General features: G+C 30.8%; 1 protein-coding gene across 4 annotated transcripts in view; it reads left to right on the top strand.

The window, feature by feature from the left end:
- LOC143063385 (potassium channel subfamily T member 2-like) overlaps positions 1-20,397 on the top strand; it is a 111,502-nt gene that overhangs the window by 26,623 nt on the left and 64,482 nt on the right. For 2 of the 4 annotated variants that reach the window (XM_076235507.1, XM_076235509.1), the window contains 2 exons: positions 11,002-11,081; positions 19,780-19,870. In XM_076235507.1, the coding sequence (XP_076091622.1) occupies positions 11,002-11,081; positions 19,780-19,870 (171 nt within the window). Of the gene's footprint in view, positions 1-8,288; positions 8,769-11,001; positions 11,082-19,779; positions 19,871-20,397 lie in introns of those variants that run through there. The other 2 variants (XM_076235508.1, XM_076235506.1) reach the window with 2 other exon arrangements.

Here is a 20,397-nt window from a genome sequence, read left to right on the forward strand (position 1 = left end):
CAAATATTCTATATCATTTATTCCATTAGGAACATATACTGTAATATTTATTCCAGTGGAAATAATATTCCAGAATACTTTTTCCTTTTGGAACTTATATTATAAAGGAACTTCTATTCCGTGACAGAATGAACCCTAACACTCAAGTACAAGTTAAGATAACTTATTCTTTATTATGTTTGGTGTATTTTTTTCACCATCAATTATTACAGTGTCTGTATATGTCAGATGTCCTTTAATCTGGAATCAACTTATGGTAGAAAATTAATCTTTTGAAATTATTGCACTTTAGAATTTCTTATAGAAAAATAAGTACATGTAGTATGATTGCTAATGAGACAACTATCCAAAAGAGCCAGAGTCAGAATATGTGAAAAGTGTTAAATTGTCAGAATCAAAACAGAATATCCTAGGATTTAAACTGTCAAAGTCTGTAGAGTGTCACATATACTAACAGTGTCACAGCATTATTATAATGTATGAAAAACTACTGAACATGTTGATTTATCATTTCACTTAAGACTAATTTCAATCTTTAAAGAGGTTTAACCCTTTAACCCCCAATCCCGCCTGTAGGCATGATGGCGACAACCATTCTTGATGGCCCGTATGACCCTCCATACTTTTTTTGAACTGCCCCAGCTGAACTGTCATGATAGCAGGGACTTCAACCAAGCAGTTCATGGTCCATCAACTCTTCTCAGATGTCTGTTCATGAAAATATGGCACTTTGAAAGCCGTTTAAGAGTTCAAAATCGGAAAAACATGAAAAGTAGCCAAAATCAGGTGGGGGTGGGCATCTTTTGATGGCCACTACGTAACTGGAAGTGCTGGTTGGTAAAAACTATTATCCTATATGCATGCATAGGTGGTATAGGAACACAACGAGGTATAATATGGCCAATAGGAATCTAGTCTGTAAAATCTGGGTCACCGTTTTGTCAAAAATCCATAAAAACGGACATTTAGGCAGACCTGACTTGACAATAACAATTCCCAAGCAAGACACTGAAGTCCAATATACTCCCAGCTAGCATGAATGGACTACTGTAACTATAGGGTAATACTTGAATGACAAAAAAACACAGTCGTGTCAGTGTTCATCTCTCAAGGTCGTTTTGAAATCGGAAAATAGACGGAAAATTACCATTTTTCACTGGGGGTGGGTTCAAACCCACGAGAAAATATTCCACCTCCCACTCCACCCCCCACACATGCCATCCGCCCCCAAATCCCAATAAGTAGTTTAATAGATGAGCATCAGTTACAGCATCAGGAGTTTGCTCATTTGCATATAATTTGCATATGTTTGCAAATTTTCGAAAATGCCTGATTTTCCAAAAATGTCTTGGGGGGTGAATGAGTTAAGGTCTAATTTCAATCTGTATAGAGGTCTAAGGACTACTTTCAATCTCTTTATGCATGTAGGTCTAAGGACTACTTTCAATCTGGAAAGAGGTCTAATTTCAATCTATTCAGAGGTCTAAGGACTAATTTCAATCTGTAAAGAGGTTTAAGGACTAATTTCAATCTGTAAAGTGGTCTAAGGACTAATTTTATTCTGTCTGGAGGTCTAAGGACAGTCAAGTTGTTATACATATTGATCCTTATTCCTTTATTTGTAGAAAAGTCTGGCATATTTACTGTTGTTTGTTAAATGCAGAGAGAATTCAATAAAGTAGTTTGATCATTTCCTAATGGTAGTGAATGAAATTATATGTCTTTTCAATGCTGTCTTCTTTCTTGTCATTGCCTTGTCAATTGATTGGTTTTGTTCACAGTTCAAAGAAAAAAAGTCTATAGCTAATTTTATTGGTCTCTTAACAGAAAAATGTTCTTGAATAAAACATTTAATTACTGTGGAGAGACTTAAAAGTTTTAGTTGTTATGTATTTGTATTGACCAAGGACAGCATTAAAAAGTTGTATGTGTAGATAATTGGTAATCAATGTAGATGGGAGGAAAAAATAGGTTTATGTGATGTAAATGATTATCTTAAAAGGTTTACAGAGTGTAAAATACAAATAATTAAAATGTCTGTGATAAAGTCCATTAAAAACTATATAAAAAAAAGATTCAATGAAGCAGCAACCCAAAAATACAAAAAAAAGTTATCTTAGTGGGGGATTTGATGAAGAATCATAAAAAAAGAATTGATTTAAAATTATAAATAAATAAAAGATTTGTATTGAATGTCACACTTTCAAAGTTGACATTCTATTCCTTTTTATAGCTGAACATGCATTGTTTATAATGCTTAAAGTATCTCTAGCTAACGGGTTGAATTGAAGGTCACATGAATACTGATTCAATGAGGTCCAATTATTCATTTCCAAGTAATGCAAGTGAATAATTCATCAGAGATGTTTCTATAATTCTTATTTTGTCAAAATCGAACCAAACTGGCTGCTAAAAGCAAATTATTATTTCACTATTTCACATTTAAAAAAAAATGAAAACAACATGTTTTATAATTTCTTGCATTCAAAGCACTTTTCTTTATTAACCTTTATCGGGAACACTCAAAGCCAAACATTTGAAATCCGAAGATAGATAAATGATTGAACGAAAAGCAAAATCATTTTTTTTTTCTTCTCTTAGTTCATGCTCCTTTAATCATTTTTAATTGGTTAAATCATCAATACTTTTATTGTTATAATATTAATGAAAACAAAATAACCCCCAAAAAAGCTAGAAGAATGGTAATGGCTGGCCATTTTTCTTTTCACATTAAGGATGTTGAATAGAATAAAAAGCTCAGGATCACAAGGGACATAGCTATTATAAGTGCTATTAATGTAGCACATATTGCATGAGGGGCCTTGCATGAAGCCCTGAAGCACCTCTTACTTTAATTAAATTACCAGATCACTTGCTTCCCTATTCCTATGACTTCTAATTGAACTAAAGAAACGTTTGCTAAAAGTGGTTTACTCACTTTAAAATCAAACCCATCCAACTCCGTCAGTGATGACACATGAAGTGTAAGAAAATAAAATTTCAATTCAAAGAGGCCAATAAACAATTAATATTTAATTTCCAGAGGAACCAATGTTTAATAATATTAAAAATTCTTAAATATAGAGTTGAATTGAGTGCTTCTTTTTAACATAGAAATACTGAGTACATCAGTCTGTCCATCCGTCTGTCCATCCAGTCTTGTTTGTGCATTGATATGTACAATTAGTGCTAGATTTTTATAAAACTTATATCATAGGTTTCTTTTAGCATTAGAAAATCAGTGCTAATCAATTATTTTTTAAAGAGTTATGCCCCTCGAAAATATCAATTAAATGGATAATTGTATTGTTAGCACTTTCATGTGTACATTTTATGTCAGATTTTTATACAACCGCAAACAAGTTTTTGCGTCGTATAATGCTATCATGTCGCCTGTGTCGTCGTCCGAAGACACATTTAGTTTTTGGACAATAACTTTAGTTTTAGTGGATGGATCTCTATAAATTTTTTACCAGAAGGTTCAATATCACTAAAGGAAGGTTTGGATTGATTTTGGGGGTTATGGTTCCAATAATTTAGGAATGAGGGGTCAAAAAGGGGTCCAAAATAAGCATTTTTGTAGTTTTCAAACAATAACTTGTGTTTAAGTGTATGAATCTCTCTGAAATTATACCACAAGTTTACATACCATAATGGTTTATTATTTTATAGGGAAACTTGCAATGTTAGTAATCTCATTTGTACAATTATTGCCAGATTTTTATCAACTTCATATCAAAGGTTGATATCAACAATATCATGGACAATTTGATTTTTATACGACAACCATAGGTTTTAAGAGTTATATCAAGTTTTTCAATGCCTTATTTTAACATCATATGTCACAGATAGCATGTGCAGGAATAACTGTACGGAAACAAAATATGATATTGGAGTGCCTTGCTATTATAATCAGCCAATCAAAATTCTGGATTCTAACTAAACATACATGTAATACAGTAAATACTAGTATAATTATAGCTAATTAAAACCATAATATCTGATATTGATGACATCTTTGATGGAATACACTTCCTGATACTGAAGACATTATCTGTAAGAAAAGACATTTTGAAAATATAAACTGAACGTTTAATAATTATGACAGATACTTTAGTCATATTATGGTTTTATATGGGTTTCATATCCATTGTATAAAACCTGACATAAAGACGTCAATGTGGGTTTGTAATATTTTATTTACAGTCTCCTGTCACACAATGGGTCATATTATACAATATGCTGGTTTTCTGTTTTTGATGGGAAAATGGAATCGGACCAGTCTATCTCATAGAAGAAATATAAGAGCTACAGTATTAATTGAATATATTAGGTTGAATAATAGATGAATCTGAGGCAAAGTTCTATTTTTTTTTTGTAATAAGAACGCCTTTATTTGACATAACTGTGTTATTTTTGATTTTATAAAAATGGATAATTACCACGTGAATCACTGTTTACATTTACTCGGAAGAAATTGTTCCGAGTATTCCTTATTTTGATTGGTCAATTTGTTACCTGGATACAGGACGCTCTTATATATTTCTTTGTTTCGGGATTAGCGGTACATTTGAAATTTTTCATTGAAATTATTTAAGCTTAATTTCTAATGACTAGACGCTATATTTGCTCTTTAACATTAACTTTACATGTTATATATGTGACTGTCAGTGGTATAGTCGAGTGTTTGTCCTGTGCTGTGAAATATATCTGTTTGTCTTGTGTATATATTGTGCCGTAATAAAATTGAGTAACTTTTATTTCTTTTGTAAGAAGCCTGGTAATTTTTAAATTTGTCAAACACAAAACATATATTTCAAAAGGAACTATTTGTTAATTTTTTTCTTCAGAAATCAGCTTTTAATAATTTACATCACTGTTAACATTAAATAGATTAAAAATATTTTATTGATATTGAATAAATACTGAACATCAAATACATGGTTAAGTGGTTTGTGAGTAAAAACATGTATTTTCATCTTTTAGAAGGTAATATTTTTTATTCAGGTAAATCTCTCAGAAGAAATCTTAAGATCCCATTGAAAAACTACACAGAGAACAATAGCTACTAATGTATTTATTCAATGTCACAATAGAACTGACAAAAGTCTACATAGATTGACCAATAGGAGATAATGTAACATAAAATATTGTCCTCCATGAAATATTGTCTGTTGGACAAAATTTCATATGAAATATTGTCTTAAGACACCATTTCATAATGAAATATTGTCAAGGACACTATTTCATTATGAAATATTGTGCTTGTCCATGAAATTTTGTCACCGCCTTAAAGACAATATTTCACTATGAAATTTTGTCAATGACAATATTTCACTATGAAATTCTGTCAATGACAATATATTATTATGAAAACGTGTCTGCTAACAATATTTTATATTAAATTTTGTCAACAGCATAATATTAATTCTTTCATGTGTACATAAAATCCTTAGTCCATAATAAAAATTCTTGTTCAAATTACAAGTTATATTACACAAACATGCAGCATGCAGATTTTTGAATAATAATAAAAAAATATTTTGTAATTTTAAAAAAGAAGATGTGGTATGATTGCCAATGAGACAACTATCCACAAAAGACCAAAATGACACAAACATTAGCAACTATCACGGGGGGGTAACTTCAATATTTTTTTGGTAGGGGTGTGCCATTTTTGCCTTAAAAAACGTACCCATTTTAATATAACATTCACTGAAATTCAGTACCTATAGTTATATAAATATTTAAGAAAGAATGACCTATACTTATATACAATATTTAAAATATGACCCATGCTTATATAAGCACTAACTCATCATCACTCATAATTCATAAATATACCAGCTACCCTTAAGTTTTTATATATGAATTGACATCGTTTGGTGCACATATATTTTATCGTTATATATACGCATGGATTCTCAATAGCATATTTATATATGATATGTAGATCATACCCCAAATCAATATACAGTTATCAAACGTAAATGCATTTTAATATAGGATGTCATTAAAAAGGAGGGTCATTTTTATATAAAATCTCGCAAAATTATGACCCATATTTTTGGCACATCCCCGTATACCAAATAATAGGAACTTACCCCCCCGTGGCAACTATAGGTCACCGTACGGCCTTCAACAAATTTGGTTATTAATATATATATATTTATATAGATACATCACTCTTTATAATTTGTCTTTATGAATCACAAGTCTTTTCATAATTTCATTTGATTTCTTATCAACACTTTTGAAATAAATTTCATTGTTCTGTATACAAAAGGAATTAGACTTTCTTTTAATTACTCTCTTCTGATTTTCTGAAATTCCTTCCAGTAAAACTTTTAGACTGAGAAACTAAAAAAGTAAATTATTATAACTCCTTGCCATCCATGATGACAAAACTAGTTTTCTATTTATACCTGTATAAATCTATTTATTATTATTTTCTTTTTTGTTATTGTCAATTGAAGAAAACACTTAAATGATATTTTTAACCATCATGATATATGATGATAACCTCCCCTTCATAAGACAAAATTTCATAACAATCAGTCTATGAAATATTGTCTTAATATAAACAAATGATTACTTCCCTTTAGCAGGACAAAATTGTATACTATTCATCTGTGAATTATTGTAATCAAACAGACCAAATTCCACTAAGAAAATTTGTCCATCTCAAGACATAATTTTATAGATGAGGACAGAATTTCATAGTACATAGTCATGATATATTGTCTTGTTGGGCAATATTTCATAGGACATTATTTTGCTTTACAATAACTCTGTGGAAAAGTTTTATCTGGTTCGGAATTAACAACTGTTAATTTGAAAATTGCACAGTGAAGTTTAATGTGTCAATTTTTGCAGAAAATAGTTGCCATATTTCAATACAATTGCACATCTGAACATTATACATAGCCCAATGTTGATAATGGCAGTTTCGTGTAAATGTTTTAATACAATAATGGTTCTTATCATGAATTCTTTATTAAAACTAATCCTGTTATGACACAAAATGGAAAATATATATGTAAATGCATTTGCTGTAATTATTCATTAACTGTTATTGTGCAACACATAATTAATTAACTTATATATCTTGTTGATTTCCAATACTGGTAGCTATAGGTTCCATGGGCTTCTTTCTCCAGAAGTCCCATTGAATATATTTGAAAACATTTCACCCGAGTTACTTTTTATCTCTTGCACAATTAAATGTGTAGCTTTACAAATTATGCATTAGTTATATATTAATTTATTTATTGTCTTTCTGTAAGTAGTCATTAATATTCATCTGTATTGTGTCTGTCTGGTCCATTCCACTGAATATTGATATACAAGAAATTATTATTCAAATTTAAACCAAGAATTCCAAAAGACAACATTCTGATTGGATGAAATTAAGGGTATTTGAATGTGACCTCTAACTGGGTTCCTCCAGATCTTTCATCTTCCAGTATGTGACAACAAGGGAAGATCTCCTTTTTGATCAGATTGTGGTGTTAACCAATCAAATCATCCAAATTTAAAAAAGAAAATGTGGTATGATTGCCAAAGTGACTACTCGCTACAAGAGACCAAATGACACAGAAATTAACAACTATAGGTCACTGTACAGCCTTCAACATGAGCAAAGCCCATACCGCATAGTCAACTATGAAAGGTCCTGAAATGACAAATGTAAAACAATTCAAATGAGAAAACTAACGGCCTAATTTATGTCTAAAGTCTGACATGGTTCATGGTCTAGTTTTTCACTATTTTTGTGTGACTTCATTTCTGAAATGATTTGAGTGTAGGATCTTGCAACAATCTATCAGAATATTTATTAATATGTATTTCAATAATATCAACCTATTCTCCAAAATTAAACTTCAGAGTAAGGCCTATATGAAATAGATTCACTTTGATACATGTTCTTACTCCCACCAAAGAGCACCTGTTAGTAATTAACAAAGACAATACACAGCATCCACTAATTGGTCCAGACTAATCCCCAATTAATATTATTACTACCATGAATTCCTGTCTATATCTTACAATCATTATTAATAAGATAAAGATAAAGATATCTGTGTGTTTTACCTGTTGAGGACAGTTTATTGGTTGATGGCCTATTGATTTCTACAACCAGTGTTATATATCGCTAAGATAGGTTTGTTTTTCAAGTCAATAGCTGATTGCTCTGTTTCAATAGAAAATAATTTTTCACAACAGTCTTCATATAACATAGAGGTTAATAATGGATACCTGATATTTTTTAAGCAAGATGTCTATGCTATTGATTGTTAGTTTTAGATATAAACACATGTTACATTGTTTATTGTGAAAATGGGTAAAACAGATTCTTTTGATCAAGAAATTTTAAGAGGAAATACAAAATTCAACTTGATTCCAGAGTTTTAAATGATTTGGATATTAACAAATCAACAAATTGATTTGATGATTGTCACAAAAGTATAAATATTTAATTGTAATGTTTAATTATTAACTGTTGTTGCTGTTTTAAACAATGTATTGTACTGTTATTGATTTACCAAGTGAAGTTTTCATGGTTTTATGTAAACTTTGCACCGAATTATGCAAGAATGGATAACTTAAAAGTCAGGACAACATTACGTAATGTCAAACCCATGGATATACCACCACAAATATTCTAACGAACAAAATATGAACAATCGACGGAGGCGATCGCCACATAGAAACAGCGGAGTTCTTAAACTATCTGCTACTTCTGATAATATTCCTCCACCACCAAAGTAAGTTTGTTTTTTTAATGTCACATTGTCCTCATTGTTTTACAATTTCACATATCACCAGATCAGACTCTAAATACTCGTTAAATAAGTCAACATGTGCCATTGCCAATACCATAGATTAATGTATTTATCGTGTTATTTTAATTTTTCTTTGAACAAAATTATGTCTGTGTGAACTAATATGGAAGTTAATTGCAATTAGAGTTGAAAATCAGAAATCTTTTATGTAAAAACATCATTTTCTGTATAAAATTGGGATCAAATGAATGTTCCATGTGAATGTTATTCAAAGCAGGTTAACTGCAAAATGTACATGCAAAGTATTCTTTCAGAATCAATGCAGTCAGTTTGAGATCCTAAAATTTTCAAAAATGAATAGTTAATATTTTTTCTAGTGATTCATCTTTATCTATATAATTCATGAACCATGAAGGCAAAGGCGGATTTAGGGGGGGGCCCAGGGGGCCCGGGCCCCCCCTTTTTGAGAAAAAAATTGGTTGCTTATATAGGGAATCATTGAAGCGTGACTGGAGCGGGCCCCCTCTTAGGTCAGTCAGTGGGCCCCCACTTATGGAAATTTCTGGATCCGCCACTGGAAGATTAATTTCTGAAGTTTTGCTCAAGAAATTAAAAAGTTGTCCATTATACCTAGGCTAATGTTAGAAAATTATCAACAAACTTAACTATAAATAAGCAGTGACCATGACAGTGACTAGTCAGTTTACAATTGGAGTTTAAATATAAAAGGAGTTTGTGATAGTCAAATACTCATCATTTATATTTCAATGAATGATATTGTTGGTGACAAGTTTGTTGAGATGATAAAATGTACATGTCCCTCTTTATGAATGATATACAAAATGACTACAATATTGCTTACATCCACTTCATTTGTTGTCTCATTGGCAATCATACCACATCTCCTTAGTTTTATATCGTTGTTATTATAGCTTTACAGTGACCTATACTTGCTTACATCCTATTTTTCTGTTGTCTCATTGGCAATCATACCACATCTCCTTATTTTTATATTGTTGTTGTTATAGCTTTACAGTGACCTATACTTGCTTACATCCAATTCATTTGGTGAAGAGTTGTCTCATTGACAATCATACCACATCTTATTTCTATAACATACATTGTGATTTTTCCTAAATAATGGTGACCTATAGTTGTTAATGTCTGTGTCATTTTGGTCTCTTGTGGACAGTTGTCTCATTGGCAATCATACCACATCTTTTTATTTCTATAACATACATTGTGGCATTGAATGAGAACTTTTATTAATTATTTACCAAATATTGTGGTACAATAACACTATGAAATTTGAACCTCACATTGAAGTTATTATTTTGTCTTAAAAGATGTATAGAACTAATGAAACAGAGTTTACGCTTGTACTTCTATTTTCAAAGTAAGATATTCCTGTCCTAGCTTATATGGAGGAAATTTTGAGTAATCTCAAAACTCATTTTATTTCTAGAATGTCAAGATTTTATGAGAGTTACAGCTTGACATTATGATATAGACATTGGTCAAAGGTTGAGATTATACATTGACCTAAGGTTGTCTTGTTGTGTTGCCATCTCACTTGTAATGATTTGTTTCTGTTGATATTTTAAATGGATAGTTATTTTGACTGTTATAGTGACCTCAGAATCCTGTATTAGATACATATTAACTCATTCAAAAGTATTTGTATATATACATTGTTAAATATTTGTATTGTAACATTGATGGTCTTATTAAATAGCATTTTACATTTAAGCTTTATACATTGATTAATATCATTTATACTTTAATGGATAGACAAGAATTTAAACCAGAACTAGACACAGAAAGACTCCTCCCAAAACAGAAAGACTCCCCTCCCCAAAAAACAACAACAAACAAACCATCAAAATAAAAAAAAATATAAACCAAAAACTATAAACAACAGAAAACAAACAAGCTGTTAAAATATAACCCAAAGCTTGCTAATGCATTTTGAAAATCAGACCTTTGCAACCCATCCTTCAAAATCTGAACAGTCTAAAAAATGTTTTTGAAAAAAATATCATTGATTAGAATTATGTCACATTTTTTTAAAGGTTTAGTTCTATTTTATTACCTTACTATTTTGTGAACATTATATACTGTTTAGTTAAACATTTTTGTAATGCCATGTGCTTATTTTAGTAACTGCATGCCAAGTAAGTGCTCTTGACTAACAATGTTTTATGATATTTTTCAGAGTGAGAGTAGAATTTTTCACCAATGAGAAGTCACTAAAGGAGAAGTTACAGCTTTATTTTATCAAAAACCAAAGATCAAGTAAGATATCATTCTGCGATAGTTGTGTTTTGTATATATATTGGTCGGTCAGTTATCTCCCTTTAGCATTTCGTTCATGAATCAATTCTTAAATGTCTTCTTTCATCCTTCAAATAATGGTAAGCTTTTTCATGTCAATGAAAATAAGAATTTTGGTGAAAGTTGACAAATCTGAATTTCAGCATATTAAGGCCAAGGTAACATAAGAGTGCAGGATATCAATTAAGCAATGCTATTTGTTATAACAAACATAATGTCACAAATAGAAATTGACATGTTTTCATAGAATTTGTTGGAAGATTGAAATTGATGCTAATTTTGATGTCATGAAAACAATGTTGATAAGTAAATTAAAACAATATATATTTTGTCATTATTCTTATTATCACTTAGTTTGATAGGTATCAGCCATTTACTAAAATTAAGCTAAAACACTAGAGCCCATAATTTGGTCTGATGAAATGTACTCCTGTGATTATGACATAAATAACACAATTGCCAAGTGATGATTCAGAGCACTGCAGAGATATCTACCAGTTTCTTTTGAGTAATTGACACCATAAAGTGGAATTCCCAGGCTAGTACAAACATGGGTAATTACATAATGAATACAGTTATGTTGTCTGCTGATAAGCTGCAGTTATTGGGGATAGCTAAATTGACTTTAAACACTGAGGTACCAAGTCTACAAACTAAAGCCGTGATAAAAGATCAAATATAGCTTAAAGAAAATTGGTTAGTTAACACTGTAAAAGGCTAATCAGAATTTTGTCATCCTTATGCTAACTTCTAGACATTCAGTAATGAATACACTTGGTCTCTTTTCCATCCAATAATACGTAAGCTACCGACGATTGATTCCTATTCCATTGTATTCAGTTTTCATAGCAAAAATAAGTTGCAGTTATGTTGTTTGTAAGGTTTGAATTTTCTAAATCTATTTTGACTGGTCAATTATGAAACTCTGATAAAAATAAGTTGATAGATAACTTTCCATTAGAATTCAAATGAAATGGATAAAACAGTATAAAGTTATTTTACATAAAGATTCTGAGAGATGATAGATCTACAGGTCTGTTTATTGTAATGTTGCTGTCTCATTAAAGTTTACCCTACATTTCCTTTTATTCAAAGTTTACCCCAGTTTACCCCACATTTCCTTTTATTCAAAGTTTACCCCAGTTTACCCCACATTTCCTTTTATTCAAAGTTTACCCCAGTTTACCCCACATTTCCTTTTATTCAAAGTTTACCCCAGTTTACCCCACATTTCCTTTTATTCAAAGTTTACCTTACATTTCCTTTTATTCAAAGTTTACCCCAGTTTACCCCACATTTCCTTTTATTCAAAGTTTACCCTACATTTCCTTTTATTCAAAGTTTACCCCAGTTTACCCCACATTTCCTTTTATTCAAAGTTTACCCCAGTTTACCCCACATTTCCTTTTATTGAAAGTTCACCCTACATTTTCTTTTATTGAAAGTTTACCCCACATTTCCTTTTATTCAAAGTTTACCCTACATTTCCTTTTATTCAAAGTTTACCCTACATTTCCTTTTATTCAAAGTTTATCCCACATTTCCTTTTATTCAAAGTTTATCCCAGTTTACCCCACATTTCCTTTTATTAAAAGTTTACCCTACATTTCCTTTTATTCAAAGTTTATCCCACATTTCCTTTTATTCAAAGTTTACCCTACATTTCCTTTTATTCAAAGTTTATCCCACATTTCCTTTTATTCAAAGTTTATCCCAGTTTACCCCACATTTCCTTTTATTCAAAGTTTATCCCACATTTCCTTTTATTCAAAGTTTACCCTACATTTCCTTTTATTCAAAGTTTACCCCACATTTCCTTTTATTAAAAGTTTACCCTACATTTCCTTTTATTCAAAGTTTACCCCACATTTCCTTTTATTAAAAGTTTACCCTACATTTCCTTTTATTCAAAGTTTACCCCACATTTCCTTTTATTCAAAGTTTACCCTACATTTCCTTTTATTCAAAATTTACCCTACATTTCCATTTATTCATATTTTACCTTATTTTTTATTTAATCCTCTTTGAATCAGTTTATGTTTGTCAATAGAGACTATATTCCTTCTATACATTAAGATTATTGCCTTATGAACATCTATTCGAGAATAACTTGATTATTGTCATACAAAGAATAGAAGAGAAATAAATTGGTATTTACAATGGGAATAAAAAAACAAATGATATCTAGGGATTGTTCAATGACCTGTCCTTGGTCTTTGTCTCATTGGCAATCATACAACATCTATTTATTTTTCTACTGTATCTGTACCTTGTCTTTTAGTCTTTGAATGGTTATTGTTTCATTGGCAATCATACTGTGTAACCTCATATTGTATAAAAGTCTTTTACTAGACAAATACTGTTTATTCAGAAATTTTACAATGTTTATATTAATGCAAAATATGCAACATCATCAGATTGGCATTAATAAAACTCATTCATAATTTCAGTCATGATTTTCATTCATAACAATTTTGAGATCAGTTTATTTAGATTTAATTTTGATAGGGGTCAAGGTTTGGCAATAATAAAATGTGTGCATTAAATTCTGAATTTATGGTATCTTACAACATTTCCAAGCTGTTTATCATTCAGAATCTAGAAATATGATTATACATTTGTAAGAATGGGTTAGTCATTTTGTCATAAACCTTTTTTTTTGGTTTGAATTATTTTGCATTTTCTCCTATCAGTATCATGGCCTTTTATACCTGATTATTAGATGGTATGGGATTTGCTCATTGTTGGCTGCCATATTGTGGCCTAATATAGTAACGCTGAAATCCACATTAGTTGGATAACTGTCTCATTTGTAATCATTCAACATCTATTTTAAACCATTCTTAAATCAAACTTCTCAGCGCTGCTGTTTTCTGATATGTCATGTGATCGTCAGGTTCGATGATTGATTGATTGGTGTTTGCTTTATGCCGCATGAGCACAAAAAGGCTATATCGCGGCGAGACAATCAGATACCATCGTAGTTCTGATCATAAAAGATGCCAACTAGAGATCAGCTGTCAGAAAGACCCTTCCTAACCTATTAAAAACTATCATGCTGCATTGATGATAATATCTTGGTGTAAATTAGATACCATATAGAGGGTTATTTTCGCAGGTGTAAATTTTTTCTTATTTTAGCGGATAGAACAAAATCTCATATACCTTATTCAATGAAAATCGTGAAATTTTCCACCCGCGAAGATAACCAGCTTTACAGTATAACCTTTGGGGTAACCCCCTAAAGGTGTATCTAATACTAAGAAGCCGTGTTTTAGAGTAAGGTAAATAATTGTTATTATATAATCATGAACTCTTATTTAACAATTGATCAACAAAGACATTATCATTTTGATTAACAGGTTATAATAACCGTTATTACAAATATTTTTTTTCCATTCCCGTTATTGACTTTTCAAACCAAAATGTTATTTTTACTGATAATAGAAGTTAAACATGGAGTTAATGGAAAATTATGACAATATGTGCTCAATTAAATCTCTATTAAAATATGCATTTTACGTATCATAAATCCATTTGAAAAAAAAAGAATTTAGATCTGTTTGTGAATAATGAAAATTCAGAAGTTATTGCGATGTTTTTATTAAAATGATAAATGTGACAGTTTCAAGTTCATAATAACAAGTTTTCACATTCATTATTTATTTCGATTTTTCTTTTATATCATTGTTGTAATCACAGTAGTTAAATTTCATGTTTTTAACCAGTATTTGAGGATTATTCATAATGAATGCACACATTATTTTTTAATCAACAGTACTTAAAACTGATTTTCACTTTGTGCTCATACATGTACTACTGTAATTTGTAATAAGTCACTCCCAGCATGAGCTCAATACTATAACAGTGGCAGATCCAGAGGGGGGTTTCCAGTGGTTGGATCCCCCAGTCTTTTTTTTCGATCAATGCATTTGAATGGGGACATATGGTTGGAACTCCCCTTTATCCTGGGTTGGAAACACCCTTTTGAAAATGGCTTGATTGGTCCATGTATAACATTACTAGGATATTGTATAATAATTGTATGTCATCTATGTTAATTGACTGTATTCAGTAACAGCTGTAGTCCAGCATACTGGTCAGTTTTCTCAGATTATTATTGATTGTCTTTAATTGATATTGATATTAATATCAACTATCATAATATTACAATATTACACAGTTACTGGCCCACATATAAGAATTTTATTTATTTAAATTATGTCGTAGGACCAGGAAAAATTAACCATTATGCTCCAGGGTTAAAATGTTGATTTATAGGGTTTTGAGTTGAAAGATTTTATATATTTACATGCAATACAAGATAAAGTATGTGTTCCAATTATTATCTAGAAGAGTCCATTGTACCCTGACTGATGATAATTTGCTTATTGCTTATATTATATGGTTAACTAGCTACTAACTGCTCATTATTGAAAGCCATATAGTGACCTGGGAGAGAGTCTTTTTGGCTTTCACACCAAATCTTCTTATTTTTATGCCCCATTTATGGGCATTGTGTTTTCTGGTTTATGTTTGTACATTCATCCGTCCGCCTGACCCGCTTCAGGTTAAAGTTTTTGGTTAAAGTTTTTGGTCGAGGTAGTTTTTTTTATGAAATTGAAGTCCAATCAACTTGAAACTTAGTACACATGTTCCCTATGATATGATCTTTTTAATTTTAATGCCAAATTTGAGTTTTTACCTCAATTTCACGGTCCAATGAACGTAGAAAATGACATACTTTGAACACATTCTTGTTAGATTTTCATTTTCAGACATTACATATATTCTTGGAGGCTTTAAATGCTATTTTTATCTTTGCGATATTGAGAAAAATCCTGTTTAATTCATATAAAAAATTTCAAAATGCAAGTTTAAGTTATTGCGATGATAGCCTGTAGCATTTTTCGCAATAATGAAAACATCACAAAAATTTCTGAATTTACAGTAACCTCAAAAATATTTCTCATGTCAATACTGACCTTATAGAGACTTTAACAGAATTAAACAAAGTTAAGTTTGATTACCATATGTTACCATGAAGTGATAGATTAATTCAATCTTCAAAATTATATTAGTGCATAAGTTCAAAAGTATTGCTATAAAAAATAAGGATCTATGATATCGACCAGTCTGAAAGTCAAAATGATGTGGTTATAAGCACCATAGGTCACTATAAAGCATTCATCAATGAGCAAAACCCATACAGTTATTGTTTATATAAGTAATTATTAGTCTGCCTGTATCAAAGTTTTTTTTATAGATGTAACCCGAATAATTCAGCCAATGTATTCTGCTGTTCTGCATTGGCTATATTAATGTCTAAGGACCTATAGTCAATTGAAAATCATCAATTATATTTTTTTAAATTGGCTCTTGATTTACCTACCAGGGTATTTGGTATCGTTAAGCTTTCACACAGTGAGCACCAATCAAAATATTTTAATTGCAACACTTTTTATGTCCCACCTACAATAGTAGAGGGGCATTTTGTTTTCTGGTCTGCATCCATCCGTTCGTTCTTCTGTTCGTTCGTCTGATCAACCGTTTGTCTGTCTGCCCGCTTCAGGTTAAAGTTTTTGGTCGTCAAGGTAGTTTTTGATGAATCTGAAGTCCAAGCAGTTTGAAACTTAGTACACATGTTCCTTATGATATGATCTTTCTAATTTTAAATAATATTGAGAAACCCGTACAGAAATTGCTAACAAAAGCACATTAGTTTCACATGTGAAGCACATGAGATGCAAGTAAGAATTGTATGCAAATCAGGTTGCTCATATGTGCAGTTTGGTAGTTCATATGTGCCCACAAAAATCTAACATAATGCTCACATGTGCAATTCAAACCTCAGGTGATCTTTTATCATCCATGTTAGTTTTATGTTAGTTTTGTACTTTGAAAAGTTTTTCCATTCTTCTAACCATTCAAAACTAACCTACATCATTGCTCATATGAGCTTTTTCAAAATGACATGCCCAGTCATGTACTTCCTGTAAATTCAAATTCATGAAAAGCATGCAATAAATGAAGGTAGATGGATATGGAAAATGTTAAGTCCTATATTGTGCTATTTGAAGAAAGGCATTGTTGAAATCTGATAAAACCAGTGTGGCTGTGGTTAATTATTTGTAAGTTATCATTTCTATTTCATTATTTTCATTTTTGTGTCAGATTTTGAAATATATTACAATTTTAAGTCCTTTATGGGAATATATATACAGGTTGCTTCAAAATAAGTACTACATGTATAAAGATTTTTCCTTTTAAACTTTTTGAAATACAGTACTTATTAATCAAAGACATTCATTGTGTACTAAACTTGCAAGTCCCTCTATTAGTTTTATAATGTAATGTTATGTTTTTAGTCATGATCATTATTGTTTAAATGATAAAAAAAAAAAAAAAAAAGATATGAAAATCATAATTAACTGACAATAATTAAAGAATCCCTCTTTTAACATGATGTATCAGTTATTTTATTTTCAACTGAATTATTTAAGATTTTCATTTAAATTTGAAAAATATTCCTTTTTTAAAGGAGCCATTTTGTTTTGGTCAACTATAATATTCACGTGTGCAACATGTTAGCAACTGCTCATATGAGCAATCTAATAAAATGCACATGTGAAACAAAAGCTCATATGAGCAGTTGCACGTGAGGTTTTTAACATGCAAATTAGGTTAGTTTCATATGTGCAATTTTTTTGCTCACAAAATGCTCACCTAATTTGCATGTTAAAAAACTCGTGTGCAATCATGTTAGTTTCTAACGTGAGCATCTTATGTGCAACTTATGTGCAACATGTTAGCACTTTTTGGTAAGGGAAGGAAATGGGGAATGTGTCAAAGGGACAACAACCGACCATAGAGCAGACAACAGCTGAAGGCCACCAATGGGTCCTCAATGTAGCGAGAAACTCCTGCACCCATAGGAGTCCTTCAGCTGGCCCCTTATGAAATATGTATACTAGTACAGTGATAATGGACGTCATACTAAACTCCCAATTATACACAAGAAACTAAAATTAAAAATCAAAGAAGACTAACAAAGGCCAGAGGCTCCTGACTTAGGAAAGGCACAAAATTGCAGCGGTGTTAAACATGTTTATGAGACCTGGTATTAGAAAAGTAAATGCATAACAATACGCACATTAAAATTCAGTTTAAGAGAAGTCCGAGTCCGATGTCAGAAGATGTAATAAAAGAAAATAAATAAAATGACAATAATACATAAATAACAACAGACTACTAGCAGTTAACTGACATGCCAGCTCCAGACCTCAATTAAACTGATTGAAAGATTATGCATAATTTGGCTTTAATATTGATTCATTTATAGGGTCTTTGCATCGGAACTAAACACATTTATTTTTAAAAAACAGTTGTTGGCATGACACACAGGTATAATTTTAATATGTTGTTACTGCCAACTAAATGAAGGTCAAGTTAAATAATGGCGATTTTGACTTTTACCGTTCAGGAGTTATGGTTCTTGAAAGATTGAAAAATGGAGTTTCCAGTCGTGTCCGTGCATTTACGCATGAACTGTTCTACCAATGCTTCCCAAATTTTAATATGTTGTTACTGATGACAAAATGGAGGTCAAGTTCAATAATGACGATTTTGACTTTTACCGTTCAGGAGTTATGGTTCTTGAAAGATTGAAAAATGGTGTTTCCAGTCGTGTCCGTGCATTTTCTCATGAACCATTCAACCAAAGCTTTTGAAATTTTTATATGTTGTTACTGATGACAAAATAGAGGTCAAGTTTAATAATGGCTATTTTGACTTTTACCATTCAGGAGTTATGGTTCTTGAAAGATTGAAAAATGAAGTTTCCAGTCGTGTCCGTGCATTTACGCATGAACTGTTCTACCAATGCTTCCCAAATTTTAATATGTTGTTACTGATGACAAAATGGAGGTCAAGATCAATAATGACGATTTTGACTTTTACCGTTCAGGAGTTATGGTTCTTGAAAGATTGAAAAATGGTGTTTCCAGTCGTGTCCATGCATTTTCTCATGAACCATTCAACCAAAGCTTTTGAAATTTTTATATGTTGTTACTGATGACAAAATAGAGGTCAAGTTCAATAATGACGATTTTGACTTTTACCGTTCAGGAGTTATGGTTCTTGAAAGATCGTAAAATGGCGTTTCCATTCACGTTGTTGCATTTACTCATGAACCATTCAATCTAAGCTTTTCAAATTTTGATATGTTGATACTGATGACAAAATGGAGGTCAAATTTGATATTGACCATTTTCACTTTCACATTCATCAGTAATGGTTCTTGTGATATTGCCAGGACACAAATAAATGTTAATAAATCCGGTTTGCTGTCATTGTGACAGCCTCTTGTTTATTTTAGTTTCTTGTGTATAAATTCAGATCTACTTGTGTGCATTTTTTATTGCAATTTTGTCATTTGAGTCTTAAATATGATTTTAATTTTTGCGATATTGAGAAAAATTCTGTTTTAATTGATATACAAAATTTCAAAATGTGAGTTTAGATTATTGCGATTATAAACCTGTTCAATTTTTCGCAATAATAAAAACAATATTGCAATAATTTCTGAATTTACAGTATTAAAATTCTATATTTGTAGGTCTGAAGATCATATATAGTTATTGCAATTCTTTACTTGTAGGCTTGCGGATCAGAATCTTTAATCTGCTGATCAAGCTTCTGTCATGTGTACTTTACTTAGTCCGAGTCGGCTTTGATACAGTAGAAATTTGGTAAGTTGAAATATGAATCTCTAAAGCTATGGTAAAACATTTTTTGTATCAGCTTTACCTTTAAGGTATATTGTTTTTACAATTTTGATATTTTTTTATTAACAACCCTGCATACCATCAGTAATAGTGACTCTACTTTCACTTGACCACTAAGGCGTTGGTTCAGCAGCTTCTTATCTTAATTTTGATAAAAGTATTCCTGAAGAAGCCAATTTATGAAAGACCTATTATTGGTTGTTAAGTTTAACATACATGTATTTCATTTTCAAGGAGAATAAGATCCTGGTACCTATAAATCATGCTTCATTTGTTTTGGAAGTTAATTTTGAAAATGAGATGTTGTAGTGTGATTACCAATGAGACAACTCTACACAAGAGACCAAATGATGTGGACATAAAAAACTATAGGTAACTGTATGACCTTCAAAAATGTGCAAAACTTATACTGCATAGTCAGCTATAAAATGCCCTGAAAAGACATATGTAAACTAATTTAAACAAGAAAACTAACGGCCTAATTTATGGAC

This window comes from Mytilus galloprovincialis, chromosome 2, assembly GCF_965363235.1.
Source record: "Mytilus galloprovincialis chromosome 2, xbMytGall1.hap1.1, whole genome shotgun sequence".
NCBI lineage: Eukaryota > Metazoa > Mollusca > Bivalvia > Mytilida > Mytilidae > Mytilus > Mytilus galloprovincialis.